This window comes from Drosophila takahashii, chromosome X (genome assembly GCF_030179915.1).
Source record: "Drosophila takahashii strain IR98-3 E-12201 chromosome X, DtakHiC1v2, whole genome shotgun sequence".
Classification (NCBI taxonomy): domain Eukaryota; kingdom Metazoa; phylum Arthropoda; class Insecta; order Diptera; family Drosophilidae; genus Drosophila; species Drosophila takahashii.
In genome coordinates, this window is record NC_091683.1 from 2603824 (window position 1) to 2618726 (window position 14903).

A 14903-nucleotide genomic window follows, 5' to 3' on the forward strand; every position below is an offset into this window, starting at 1 on the left:
AACGGCGATAGGTCGCTAGAGAGAGCTTTCGGGCTATCGAGCTTTTCATGTCGATACTTGTAGTTTTTAATCTTTTTCTATAAAAAATAAGTTTTTCCTATAAAGAAATCTTAAAAATAAAAATTTCTTCCTTAAATAGATACGTAATTTTTTTAAACAACAAATATCGATAATAGATACGAGCCAATCGATAGTTACCGATTAGTAACGGTACCAAGCAGCTGACGGAGCTTTTCTGTTGTCATAATTGTAGCAAAAGCTCGCTGAAATTGATTTGCCTAGCGATTTGTGCGGAAATTGTGGAAACTGTGCCATGGAAATGGAAGCAAATCGAATTGACCACTGAAGAGAGAGAGAGTACCACAGCTGCACTGCATCCACCGCGATCCCCGGAAATCGGAATCCCCCCCAGAAAGTAGCCGCGTAGCAAGAAGCCATGTCAACGGAGAGCAACACGCCAGTGGATCCGCGGGTTCAGGTGAGTTTTTACCTCCCCATCTTTCCCAGAGATTCCCAGAGATCTTTTATAACTTAATCCCCGCCAGGTGGAGCTAGAGAAACTCAACTCCGCCACGGACAACATCAACCGATTCGAGGTGGAGCTCGATGTGAGTGGGCGAGTATTGATTTTTCCCCAGTTTCCCCCATTAACTGAATTACTATTCCAGGAGTCCAAGTGCGAGTTCAAGCGACTGCTGGCCGAAAGTGTGGTGCGGATCAAGGCCGCCGCCCACAAGCTGGGCAACTCCATCGATGCCGCCAAGCCCTACTACGAATCCCGCATCTATGCCGCCCAGCTGGCCAAGGAAACCCAGGCGGCGGCCGCCAACCACGAGAAGGCCAAGTCCATCCATGCCGCCGCCAAGGAGATGGTCTACCTGGCCGAGCAGGGACTCGGCGAGAAGTCCACGCTGGACACCGCCTGCCAGGAGATGCTCAGCCACGCGGCCAGCAAGGTCAACCAGTCCCAGCTGGAGGTCACCGACACCCGCAACGCCCTCAAGATGTGCCAGCTGAAGCTCGAGGTGGCCAACAACCGGGTCGGCAAGCTGCAGGGACAGCTCAAGCAGGCGCTCAGGGCCTCCAGGTGAGGGGTCTTTGTCTAATAGCAACTAAGGAAGGTGTGAAAGGGGGTCAAATGGAAGGAGTACTTCTTCTATTCACAGTTTCTCACAATTTTAAAACCAAAATAGGATTCGTTTTTACACTATCGTTGAAAAAACGGCTTAAATATGTAATAGCTACTAAATATAGGATGATTTAGACAGGTCTTTTGAAAGGTGTCCTACAATAACCAACCTACAAACCTACAAAGCCCAGTTTCAACACCGAAATAGGTTTAGTTTATACAATATCTTTGAAAAAGCGGCTTAAATATCTAATAGCTACTAAATATGGGATGATATAAGCAGGTCTTTCGAAAGGTGTCCCACAAAAACCAACATACAAACCTACAAAACCAAGTTTCAATACCTGAATAAGAAGAATTTTTTAAAAATGTTTTAAAAAACAGCCTTAAATCAAATCAAAAGTAACGATATAATTGAGCAATTTGTCAAGTTCCTCAATAAGTCCACATCAATTATATCATTTCCCACAAAAACCAACCTACAAAACCAAGTTTCAATACCGAAATAAGAAGAGTTTTTACAAAATGTTTAAAAAACGGCCTTAAAGCAAATCAAAAGTTACGATATAATTGAGAAATTTGTCAAGTTCCTCAATAAGATCTTGAAATGATATAATTGACGTGTTATTGATCAGTTTAAAGCCTGATATATAAATTCTCCTTGAATGTAGAAAACCATCAGAGTAATCTAAAGTTTTTACAAAATTTCCTAGTTTTAAAATGGAAGGTATTTCAGAATATTTTAGGGATTAGCCATAAATGTCGAAATTTCGGCCCCTCGCCGGAGTTAAGCTTTTCTTGTTATTCATTTATTTGATTTATTTTTCTCTTTATTTATTTTCGCTTCTAATTTTGGTATACGATTTTTATTTTCTTCCGTTTTTGTCGTTTTCCTTTCTCTTAGATTGCAGCTCAAGCGCAATTTACTTTTGTTGAGATATTTTAGCATTATGCACGCTTTGTATTGTACCCTCTGTTCGTGAGTATCGATTGGTGGTCCATCCAATCCAATTCCAATTCTCCGAATATCCAATATCCATACATCTCAGGCCGTACTACGAGACGCGGGCGAACTACAATGGACTGCTGAAGGCGCAGAAGTCGCGGGTCAACGAGCTGGAGGCGAAGGTCAGTGCGGCGAAGCTGACGTACAACGAGGCGCTGAAGAATCTCGAGCAGATCTCCGAGGATATCCACCGGCAGCGGCAGCAGCGCAACAATCTGTTGAACTACGAGGCCATGCTGCGTCAGGTGGACGCCCAGGAACTCGATGAAGAGGCTCCGGAAGAGGAGGAAGAGGAGGAGGAGGAACCAGAGGAGTACCTGCGCATGCCGGATCGCCTGGGCGGCGGCCATCTTCTCACCGACTTTGAGGCAGTGCTCACCTTTCCCCAGAAGCTGGCCGGCGGCATGCACAAGTCCGCCAGCACCGGTGCAGCTGGAGAGGATGGGGGAGAGGGTTCCGGAGGAGGCCTGGGACCGCTGGACCTGGGCCTGCATGCTCCCTACGAGGTGAAGTCCTCGGGCAGCGGTTCTTTGGCCTCGGGATCCGCCTCCGTTTCGACTTCAGTGGGTGCTAATGCGCCGGCGGACAACGATATCGAACAGTGGACGGAGATTCGACTGTCGCATTCGGATAGCACCAGTTCCAGCTACTCGAATCAGTCGCTCCTCGAGCAGCACGGCCTGGAGAGCTGCTCGGGCGGCGGCGGCGGCTTATCTCTGGGCCGAAACCATCTGGAAGCGGACGCCCAGTCGCAGCACTCGACCTCGTCGTCCGATGAGCCCAAACGCAAGGTCACCTGCACGACGATATTCCAGGATGACAGTGGATCATCTGGTGCTCCTGGCCAGCAGATGAGCCGCAAGCAGAGCCTCAGCCAGTGGCTGTCGCGTTCGAACAGCTTCAAGGGCAGCGGACGAAGGCAGAGCCTCGATCTGCTGATCGATGCCGGCGACAAGGTGAAGGATGTGTTTAGCTATGGGTTCCAGAAGGTGGGACGCAGCCTGGAGCGGCGCAACAGCGAGTCGGAGATGGATGGATGCGGCGGAGCCGAGGGCGAGGCGCTGCTGGGAGGCGGAACAGGAGAAGGAGACTCCGGTGGAGGAGCAAGTGCCTCCGGTGGAGCTGGTGCCTTGTCCGGTGCCGGTGACTTTTTCCTCTTCAGCAGGTCAGTAGACGGTGGTCAAGGGGCAACTAGGGGCGGCGGCAGTGGTCGCAGTTTGCTCAACTCGCTGCAGAGCCGCCTCACCAAGCTCATTTGAATCAGAATCCGTATCCCGAAAACGAAACCGAATTTTACAAAAATATTTTTGAAAAAAAAACAGCGATGATCAGCGCAATTTTTGCACCCATCTCAGAAAATTAACAACCAACCAACCAAACAACTACAAATCAACAACTGCTAAATTTAATACCCACTAATAATATGATATGAATACTAATATGAACTACAAATTGGCTGCTTTGATTTGGTCTCTGCTTTTGCTACCTTTGATTCTCATAATATATCTTTCACTAACTGCAACAACAACAATAACAACAACAACTAAAATTTAAACAACAACTACAGCAACAACAAGAACAACAACTACAACAAAAGCACGAACGCACACTCGCTTTAAACCACAAAAAATTCTGTATGTACTGCTCAAAACGCAAAAACCGAAATCAAGAAAAATATGTGTTGTGTTTAATCAATCCGTTTAGTTTGTTGCTTTTCCAATTTCCACTCATTAAACGCTTTTGAATCTACCTCCTCACCATTATTGCTCTCTCCCTCTAAGCCATGCCATCCACATATTACCCTCTCTGTCTAATTGAATGTGTGTCTTTCGTTATCGAATACCCAGTACTCTAGTTTTTGAATAATAATCTGTTTTTTTAAAAGTAAAAACTGTAATATATAATAGATAATTTATTTTTGTAAACCTTGTAAAAGTATCTCTAAAACTGATATAGTAATGTCCTTAAACCTCTGAGATCTCAAGAAAAATAGGATTTCTTAAAAAAAGTAGGATTTCTGTTTTAAAAAAAAGTAAAAAGTGTAATTGACATTGGATAATAGATAATTTATTTTTGTAAACATAAGGTATCTTCAAAACTGATATAGTGATGTCCTTAAACCTCTGAGATCCCAAGAAAAAATTGGATTTCTTAAAAACATTTTAAAATATTTTAGAGTACTGGGTTTTTTTAGTCGGAATGAACTCGACTGCATTTGATTTACGTGTTAGTCGTAGTAATTGAATTTTACCTATCTATCCCATTCAATTCACTATCAATCATACTTATATCTCTGTCGAGTCACCGTTTTTGTGTTGTTTTTTTGTTGTATTTCCCTAAAGCAAAGCTACTACATAACAAATAACCTAACTTTACAGATCTTCAGAGCCTAAAGAGCTACTGTCCGATGAGCAGGTTGAGAATTTACTATTAAATCACACGGTGGATGAGAACGGTGCCATTATAGTGGAAGAACTCAAATCGCCAACAACAACCACAAGCATGTATCACACACACCAACAACAACAACAGCAGCAGCAACAACAACAAAAGCAACACCATCAGGCACTCAATGTGGTTGGAGCCCTGCTGTTTTGAACCGACAGCGAAATACCCTACACTTAGATTAACACCAAAACGCCCTCACTTTCACTCACCTCCATATAATTGCAGTGATGGGAAAAGTATTATTTTTTATTAAAATTTGAAATATTGTTAAAGCTAGCATGATATGTATAATCCATACATTATCGAATTTCGAAACTATACGGTGAAAAAGAAAAACGTAATGTCGTTGTTTTAGAAATTGAAGAAAGGGATTTTCTTTATTATTTTCAGAAAAAATCATTTCGATTTAATGATATTTTTTTCAATATTTTTCCAAGCTCTAAGGAATATCCAAAATTAGAAAACAATTCATTTATTACGTTTTTCGTTTTCGTTTCCCCATCACTGCAGCTATATTAATATGAATAATGGCAAAATTTTTACTCTATGAGTATTCGGGCATCGATCTTAACTCTAAAAATCCAATTAGTCAAAAACGTAGCGTACATATCATTCAAGACATCAATCCAGACGGATCCGATCAGCCCGCAGGAATCTTTTAAATCCACATTAACGCACTCAGGCGCACGTGTGGCAAACTATGTTCTAATCCTAAATAAAATGTGCAATAATTTAGTTTACTTAGAGGCATATACATACATAAATAAGAAAGTTACATTTTATGCTGTTTACAAAAAGCAAATAACTAAATGCTAGTCAACAAACGAAATCAGTTTAATAGTTTTTAGTGTGTATGAGCTAAACATTCGGCAAAACAAAGATTTACAAAAACCCACAAAATACATAAAATTGTACAAATAATGGTAAATGTGGCGTGGGCGGAACGAGAAGGGAGGGGGAGTGGCGACAACAAAACGTTAGTGATAATAGTTTATGGAGAAGTTTTGAAATATTGCGCGGTCAGCTAATTGTCCCAGAACCCTCCACTCTTTTTCCGCATGCGCCACTGAGTGTTAAATACTTGCATACATGTATTAATACCTGCATACAACAAATATATGGAGTGTATTATACAAAAGTAATTGTTTTTTAATTTGGTGGGTGGAAATTTATTGGAGATTTATTAATATTTAACAGAAAAGAGGAGAAACCTGATTGGCTTTCACTAAAATTATAAATAAAATAATAACTCGATTCATGGGCTCCAACAGATCCAGTTTGGAATTATCTATCTTTAGTGGTTTTGAAATTTGGCGCGTATTATAGTGCTTTCTAAGTAATTATAGCGAACGGTCACTCTATAGAGCTTTCGTCGCGCGCTAGAGATGGTTTAAGTACGATAGTAGTGATATCGATGTTTTTGATATGAGTTATATTTTATAAAACAGTTCCTGCATTGTGTATTAAAAATAATATCCACTCTCTAACTCAAATACATCAAAACTAATATATAAAAGCGAAAGTATACAAAATATATAGTGAAATACATGATTTAAAATAAGCACCAATTATAAAATGGAGGATCAGAAACGGTCGAACTAGTCACAAATCTGGTCTTAAAAATAATAAATAAATATTTATAATAATAAAATAATAATGATATAATTTAAAAACGCATCAGCTGACTGGTGAAAATGGTCGATATATATCGATATACTATCGCTCTCTAGGACTGTGCTTTCGCAGCGCGCCGACGTTCGCTTCGATTTCGATATTCGCATTTGTATTCGTTTTGGTTCGGTTCGTTTCGGTTCGCTTCGACTTGAACGGACGCGCCGCGGACGCTGCTTTGCTGAGAAGTGAGAACTGAGAACAGACCAGGCCAACAAACACCAAACCGAATCGAAAGCCAAACAAACCAAGCCAAACAAACCTCGCTAGCCGAAGAAATCGCGTCGGAAAGTCAAGTTGTTGGTGGAAAGCCGTTGGATAACGCGACGATTTTAAATTATTTTTTTTTCGGTGCGGTGCCAGTGTTTTTTTTGTTGTTTGTTGGTTTTTCCACAAAGTTTGTTTTCGTTTTTGTCGTGGAAATGCGCGCGCGCATTTAAGAAGCAGTGAAACGGGGAAAACTAAAAAACGCAGCTGGTAAAGAATTGAGTTTTCCTTAAAGAAAACTAACATAAAAAAACACCAAAAAAACAAATGCAGTGGCAGCCGAAGAAGAAGGAGAAGAAGACGTTTTCATTGTTGTTGTTGCTCTTGGCCGTGTTTTTGTTGTTGCCTGGCTTTATCTGCATTGTCTTGCGTCTTCGTCTTAACTCGTTTTCGGCTCTCCTCTCTCCCTCTCTCGTTACGTTACTCCAACTCCCCCTCTCCCCCCACCTCCACCGTCTTCCTCTTCCTCTCTGTCTCTTTGCCACACGCCTTTTTTCGGCTTACGGCAGCAGCAGCAACAACAAGCTGCCGCAAAAAATCAATAACGGTATTGGCAGCAAAAGCAGCAGCAGCAGCAAAAACAACAACTTCCGCTTTCGCCGTTGCTTCCTCAAAAAAGTCGCCAAATGTCACCTGCCCCAAAGGGTCAATCGAAAACCCTTGGATTAGATAACCAAAAGAGTAGTTGAGAATGAGGAGGGGGGAGGGGAGAGAACCAACGGAGAGAGAGAGCGACAAACGACGAAGAAAACAAAATAAGCGGCTGCCACGCCCCCCGCCCCCGCCCACAGACGTGGGTGTCACAATTCTTCTTCTTAATTAAAAGCCAAACATTCAATTACCACAATTCTTTTGCTCTCTCGCTCGCTCCTCTCTCAAAATTGCTCTCTCTCACTCTTTTATCTTTTTCTCCATCTATGCATCTTAAGCCTGCAACAACAACAAAAGCAACAACAGATACAAAACAAGGAACCAAAGAAGATATCGAAATCGAAATCAACTTGCAACTTGCAACACAATCGTTGTTGCTTTTTGGGTAAGTCCGAAAAATAAGATACTTTTTAGAAGATTTAAGAACATCAGAACCTTAGATATAAGAAATGCATCTTGTAAGTTCCAATAGTCAAAATAAAATAATTAAACATAGACGCGAATTTTATGGAATTACAACGATAGAAAAAAAATCAGTAATATTTGGTTGAATAAATAATATTCATTAAATATTCAATGGAATAAAATATATTACCAAACGGATTTAATTATAATATATATCAACTATACGAATTCTTAATATTGGTTCTTCAGGAAGTCTAAGCACATCGGGCATCATTGGCAATAGGTTTTGAATTTTGAAATCCGTGTGGTGCAGCTGACACATGTTTTTCCGTTCTCCCCGCCGATTTTTCCTTTTTATTTGTATTTGTATTTCTGTTCTCGACCTCCAAACGAATCGTGGAGGCAGTGAGACATGCGACAAGCCACCGTAAAAGCGATGGGATTCGTTAGGATTTGCTATTTTTAAATGGTCTTCACGATGGCGATGATCTCCCTGGGGAAGATGAAGATTCCCTCCCCCTGAAACGCTTCTCCAGTCAGCCAGTCAGCCGCTCTTCCGCTGAATTGCGCTTTGATGTGGCAGGCACACATCGCATCTTGGTAATAACACTTGGTGCATTGGCCTTCTTGGCCTTCGATGTCGCCAAGACAATGTTCACACGATACACAATGTAGCCTCTTCACAGGCCTTCTTAAGTTCATGTTGCCCGTGCACAATATCATAAATATTTAATTTATTTTTTATCATCAAAAAAAAGGGTCGCCGAAAGCGCGTTTTGCTTTAGATTTCGAGTTCAAGGATGTGGGTCAAGTGGGCGGCTGAGGTTGAGGGTCTAAACATGTACGCCTGATGACCCATCGACCACCCACGGATTATCGCGTTTCGAGAGCCATAAACACAAAAGATTCCTTGAAGGACAAAGTCCAATTTGAACTGTCCTTAGTGTTAGATTTTGCGGAAAAAAAACTATAGATACAAAAAAAAATACTTGTAGGATCTGAAAAACCCAAACATCGTTTTTGAGAAATGATACAATGATGTTCGGAAATCTTTATTGATATATTTTATATATTATTGAAAAATATATTATCTCTTTAAATATAAATATATTTTATCATCATTGGTATATTTTATATATTATTAAAATCTTTTTAGCTGAAAGCTCTTTATATTTTATCCCTAAATCAAAAACGTTTCAATCTTATGTAGTTGAACAGCCCAAGAAGCTCCCCTTCTAAAACCACTGAAAGGCATCGCTTTTCTGGCTCGGTGGTGCCACTGTTGACACGCTCTAAAGTGTTTGTCTGAACCACCAAGGAACCAACCAACCTACAGAATCATCGGCATGTGCACACAGAGAAAAATAAGCTCAATAACAAGCAAAGCAAATAATAAGCAAAACAATAAATAAACGACAAAGGAACATGACTAAAATTTTATGGCGTTATATTGGGTTGCTTCGGCATGATCGTATTTTATTATTATTATTAAAATAATATATTTAAATATATTATTCTCACAATATTGAGAAAGAACGAGAATAGAATATTTCGGATTTGTAATTTTTTTAATTTTAGTTACCAGGGTATATAAACTTCGGCTTTGCTAAACGTAGCATCTTGCTTTTATGAGATATACGATTGTCAACATTCCGCATAAGTCAGACATTATTGACACATCTTAAAATTATTGATAGATGCTCGTTAGCGCTGCTCAGCAGCTTTATTTATGTAGATTTAGTGAATATTTATAGCAAAAATGTCATTTAGCCACTTAAAAAGAAAATAGTTTCTGTATTATTTTGATATGATATAAAATGATATATCGAAATGGAAAATGTCGCAATATTTTGTCTGTGCAGCACGGTCTCAATCCACATCTTCGGGATGCATCTTCTTCAGCATCTTTGCGGCTAGGCAAAGTGTGTTCTCCAACGGTTCAATGAACTGTGACCACAGTCTCGCTTCGCAGATGTAGAAGCTCTTGTTCATATTGTTGTTGCTTCACTACGCACTGCCAATTTACACAAAGCCGCGTTGTTCACGGCCGATGCAACACCAGCAGGCCTGCACTTGAAGAAAAACTTATCAAAAACAAAAAGGATAATTTAAATTCACAGGTTATTATAAAATTTTAAAATCGAACCATTCATTAACAAGTTATGAGCAAATAATGGAGTGCAATCACTACAATGTCTAACAGTCTAATAATCACAACATTAACCATCTGCTTTTAAAATATCGAAGAAGTTTTAGTTTCTATTTTATCGTAAATCAAGGCGCCAACCGTGAATTAAATTCAATACCACACAGACCAAAAAACATGGCCAAAGATTTTTAATTGACTTCCCAACAAAACAATTTTCGTTTTCAACGGCTTTAATATTTTGCTCACGATTGTTAAAAATAGAGTAAAACAAGGCAACAACGAATACATGTCACATGTGTGACTTCAAAGATGATTTAATAGTTAAAAGGAAATTTGTGAGTAATAGTGTTTTAAAACTGTGCTGTGTTAGCTCATTTGAATTTTAATCAAGTGTTTCATAAATTAAATATTTTTCAGATGTATTGCATTTATAGTCGATTTGTAAATATTTTATGGATTACCCTTTTCGTATATTTGTTTACAGAAATCATAAAACTAAAAACAAATTTCAGGGAATTTTACAGTAAGAAAATAAAAAAAAGAAATTATATTTATTAAGGATTAGGATAAGTACATAATCCACATAAGCAAAGTGTATTTTTAAACCGGTGTTTAGCCAATCTAAACCGTTTGTATGGCTTGCTTTTTTGAACTATTCCTGCCTGAAATGTACAAAATGTACTGAAATGTACAAATTCTGGCTGCTCTTCGGGGGGGCTGTGCGTTGGGCCAGGTGACGAAGCCGTCATCGTTGCAGGGAACGTGACATGCATGCAAATTGTGCATTGACGCGACTGCGAGTGCAACCTCAACCTCTCGGGCCCGCAGAAATAAAAAATAAATACAATACAGCGAAAAAAGAGCAAATACAAATAAAAAACCTGCGGCGGGCGATAAGGCGAAGAGCTGCCTGCCCAAAGAGTCAGTTGCCTCTAACCTTCTGGGAAGTGAGCTAAATTGCCTGACAACAGTCTTTGAGCTACGGATAAAAAAAAAATAAATAAATAAAAATAAAAAAGTGCAAGTGGCAAGTACAAAAGAACCCACTTCCTACAATTTCCCAGCAAACAAGTTTTCCACGAATAACAGGTAGAAAACAAATTGCAATTCTTCAGGATTCAATTCTTCAAGATTCAGGATCTTATCCACGCTATATGCTATATCATACCAGAGTAATATATAACCGACTATAGTTTCTTGTTAATTAAGGAAAATACTTTAAATAATATTATTTTATATAAATTTTCATGAAAGACTTAAATTCCCAAAAGTAATTTTGGTATCATAACAGAGTAATATATAACAAACTATAGTTTCTTGTTAAATAAGTGTACACTGTGCATACGGAAAATACGTTAAATAATATTATTATGGCGGCAGTACTTTTGACACTTCATTCATAGCCAAGTGCCGATTAGTTGACTCGTTAAGCGAAAAGCTTTTGTTGTTGATTTTCTAGTGTTTTCGAGCAGACTGAAGGCTCTAACTCTATTAAATATTTTCTAAAAATTAAAAGAATTTCTTAGAACAATAGAAGTTGGTCTGAAATTTGATTTGAGTTTGAGAAAATGCAACTTTGGAATTGGAAGTTCTAGCGGTGTGAATGTGGCAGGGGCAGGGGCATAGTCCAAACTGGTTTCTCGTCGCCGTTTGCAGTTTGCAGTTTGCATGCCACATCTAATTGGTGGCGTATTTGGGTCGCAGTTGGCGGCTCTCCGTTGCAGTTGGCAGTTTGCTGTTCGCAGGCGTTGGCCAATTACGAGCACATATACGTTTCAATTGATTTCTAATTAACCATTTGCATTTGCTGCGTGCCAGTGTCCATGTGTGAATGTTCTCACGTGTGCACTTGATCTGCTTCTGTGTTCCAAAGCTGCCCAGGTTCACCATAGTCGCCACCATCCGATGTGGCATTCAACCAGGTGTTTGTGTGTCGGGTGTCGGCTTTTCCTATCTATTAAGCCATTTGTAGGTCAAGCTGCGTCTTGCCGGCGTCTTTTGTTCGTTCGCCTTGTTGTGTGGGCGAAAGACAAAAGATGAGCAGACCATGATACCAACCGAGCCTCTGGGTAGTTGGTAAATGCGGGGCCTAACCCCTTAAAGAAACAAACATTATCCAAAGTAATAATCAACTTGGCCTAAATGAGCTTAAAATTTATTCTGATTGTAACAATTAATTAAGAGTTTTTCCTATTTTTTATAAGTTTTTCTATTGAATAATTACCTAAAATGTTTCTCGATTTATAAACTTCTCGTAAAATGCACAATACCCTTTAAGCAGAGTATAAAAAGTAGTAACTTTCCCATCTGTATTTTGCTGCTGCCCCCGCCTGTATTTCTTGGGGATTACTAAACGCCGCCGGAGATCAGACAGACGCCCATATGCGAGTCAATTAGTGCATGTAGGCGCAGAAATTAATTTGTTCGCCGCCAAATGTGACAGAGTCAGCAAAAACACACAGAGAAGCAGAAATTAACCAAGCCGAAATTGAGATAGATAGATAGAGAGAGCTGCACTGCGAATCAATTATGGACATCAGAGATAAATAGAAGACAAAATATATAGTTTGGGAATAGTAATACCCTTTAGGGCTTAATATCAGTCCCTATAGCAAACTGTATCCAAGTAATGCAAATTCGAATCTTAAAGTTACAGTTCCTGACTCCTGAAGATAGAAAAATATCTTTTAAAATATTTTTAGACTTTTTTGTAATCCCGAAAATCAACCGATCCATCTTAAAGTGATGATGCAGATTATGATTTCCTGTTGCAATCAGAGTTTGATGAACTTTCGACCAGGCATTCGAGATCATTATGGCAGCAATCAGGCATAAATGCCGCTCATTACAAAGCTCCTTAGATAGTGGTGGCTATCTGAAGTCTATTGGCCCGAATAAGTAGTGAGTAGTGAGTTGTGCGTAGTGAGTAGTGAGTGGTGAGTATCTGTGTGTGGACAACGGAATGTGCTGGCAATTAAAATGAACTCACGCTGGCAACCCTGACAAAAACGTGCCGCCGGACAGACGATTGCAACTTCAACTGCAAAACTGCAACTGTGTAAAAATATCTGAGCGGCTGTTGCACAAAAGTGAGATAGATAAAATAAACCTGCCTTCAATAAACCTGGTTCAGAAGCCACTTACACCAAAAGCGCGCGCATTGATTAAGTTTTGTGTTTGATTTTTATTTTCAGTTTGATTTTAAGAGCTGGATCACTGAGAAATCAGAGAGCTTAGACACTTTGCGCACGCGCAGCAAATTTGTAAAGTTTGAGCCTCGAAAGTGTAAAAAAAATATAGAACTGGGGATGCTCTATGAAAGGGGTTTTTGTAAAGTCACACGACTATCTTGCATTGGGCACACGTCCATTCTTCTTTGAGTCGCTGGCCGCAAAACAACAATTCCATTGATCTCTTTGATTTAGATGGATTATATTAAATCCTAAAATTTAAGTTTTTTTTTATAAAATAGCTTCTTCTAAATTTAGGGCATTAGTAATTCGTGGTGCAACCTATTTATCCTTCTAATCTTCTGAAACATTTTAATTTAGGCACTTTGCAATTTAATTTTATAACAAAGTCATAACATGAATGGGCTGTATTAATTCATTGTTTCGATTGTTTCGATCTAATTGCTAATTTGATCGACATGACAATGATCGGCCAGTCGGCCAGATGATTGCTCGTATCTTGAGTCCCCGCCCGTGGGCCAACTCACCGCCGATCAATCAATGCCATCAATCATGCATGAGCGAGTCAACGCTGGAGCAACGAGAGAGCCGATTGACAGGCAAATAGAGGGGGGATTTGGCCACCATCACGTAAAAGCCTCTCGAACGCACTTGAATTACACTAGTCTACAAGCAAGAAAAATACAAAAAGAATTACTTCCTAAGAACTAGGTAATCAAGGAAGTATAAAAAATCACCCAAAACATTCATAAAAATCTAAAAAATATATATAATTTCAGAAATAGCCTGCATATATAATTAGGGAATTCATAACGATTTATTAAGACTCAAAATACAATAATAAACAACTTCTATTTTAGTTGGTAAAATCTTAAATCGTGTTTATTACTAAATAATGTTTTAAAATTAGATTTTTGTGTAAGCTAGTGTTATAGTTGTTAATATCCATTCAGCAATTAGCTACCTCAGAGTTCAGAGTGTATTGAAACTGTCTCTATCGTTAACAACCCAATGATTCAATACATCGCTTGGCCAATTGAAGCTGAAGCTGCCTGCTGACCAAACAGCAAACAATTATCGGGCAATTTGCATTGTGAAGTTGGCGCCTGCCAACTCTCGAGAGTCCGAAGATGTTCCATTGTTTCCTCGATTTCTCGATTCCAGCAGGCATCACTTGAACCTGTCAGCCAGTCAGGTTTCTGTTTGTTCGACACTTTTGGCCAACATTTGCTCAAATTTGCTTAGGGAAATTAATTAACATTACTTTTTTGGCCTCAAGTGACTAATCAGTCCAAGAGGCTTGCAGGTTTTTGCGGCTATCAACCAAGCGATTAGATCTAAATCTCACATATTTGTGAGATAATAATAAGTGGCAAAAGAAAACCACCAAAGCACTTTCCTTTTCACCTCGGACATATTATGTAATGACGATGATGGTGCCGGACATATAGTACATGTATGATAATTATTTACTGCCCACTTTTAGACGACGTTTTACGACGTCTTCCAATCCGCTTATGGCAAACAATAAAGTGGCCCAACGGCGGCAGAACGTTGAGCATTTGACAATTTATTGCAGTTATAAAATAATCAAAAAAAAAAAAAAAAACAAATAAATTTGTAAACCTCATCTAGAGACAATAACACTTCCATTTTCGACACACATACAAATTGGTTAATTAAAAAAATGCCACTTGGATTCCGATGCTAAGTACTTCTTCTAGACACGTCCCAAAACAAATCGACTGCGATTCAAAAAAAAAGTTCTCCAAAGAACCTGTGCCCTTTAGGTTCTATTTATAGCGATTTTGGGTAAGCTCGCAGAATCGAGTATTTGAGTATTTTCATAGCCCATTGTTTTTGCATTGCAAAATACGCTGTCAGATGTTTCACACATGTTGGCGACCAAAAAAAAAGAAAAAAGATGAAAGCGAAACAGGCGCGACTATTCTATGTTCTATTTAGTACATAATGGGCAGATCAATT

The 14903-nt window shown here is 39.3% G+C and overlaps 2 protein-coding genes across 12 annotated transcripts in view; both read left to right on the forward strand.

The window, feature by feature from the left end:
- The first annotated feature begins 232 nt into the window (after positions 1-232).
- On the forward strand, positions 233-5721 carry LOC108056113 (autotransporter adhesin BpaC). 4 transcript variants are annotated; one of them, XR_001769849.3, is made up of 6 exons: positions 233-478; positions 546-608; positions 669-1087; positions 2034-2108; positions 2179-3769; positions 4514-4648. XR_001769849.3 is itself a non-coding variant. In XM_017139791.3 (6 exons), the coding sequence occupies exons 1-6, from the start codon at positions 437-439 to the stop codon at positions 4731-4733; spliced, it is 1941 nt and encodes a 646-aa protein (XP_016995280.2). In that variant the 5' UTR covers positions 234-436; the 3' UTR covers positions 4734-5721. The 4 variants fall into 4 exon arrangements, 3 of the variants coding, with proteins under 3 accessions (XP_016995280.2, XP_016995281.2, XP_070074847.1); XM_017139791.3 differs by having other exon boundaries at positions 234-478; positions 2179-3300; positions 4514-5721; XM_017139792.3 differs by lacking the exon at positions 2034-2108 and having other exon boundaries at positions 234-478; positions 2179-3300; positions 4514-5721.
- Positions 5722-6380: 659 nt separating this feature from the next.
- rut (adenylate cyclase rutabaga) overlaps positions 6381-14903 on the forward strand; it is a 35371-nt gene continuing 26848 nt past the window's right edge. For 7 of the 8 annotated variants that reach the window (XM_017139720.3, XM_070218169.1, XM_070218170.1 and 4 more), the window contains exons 1-2: positions 6381-6731; positions 7451-7557. The gene's annotated coding sequence lies outside the window, so the exon portion shown is untranslated. Of the gene's footprint in view, positions 6732-7450; positions 7558-10583; positions 10816-14903 lie in introns of those variants that run through there. The other variant, XM_070218168.1, reaches the window with a different exon arrangement.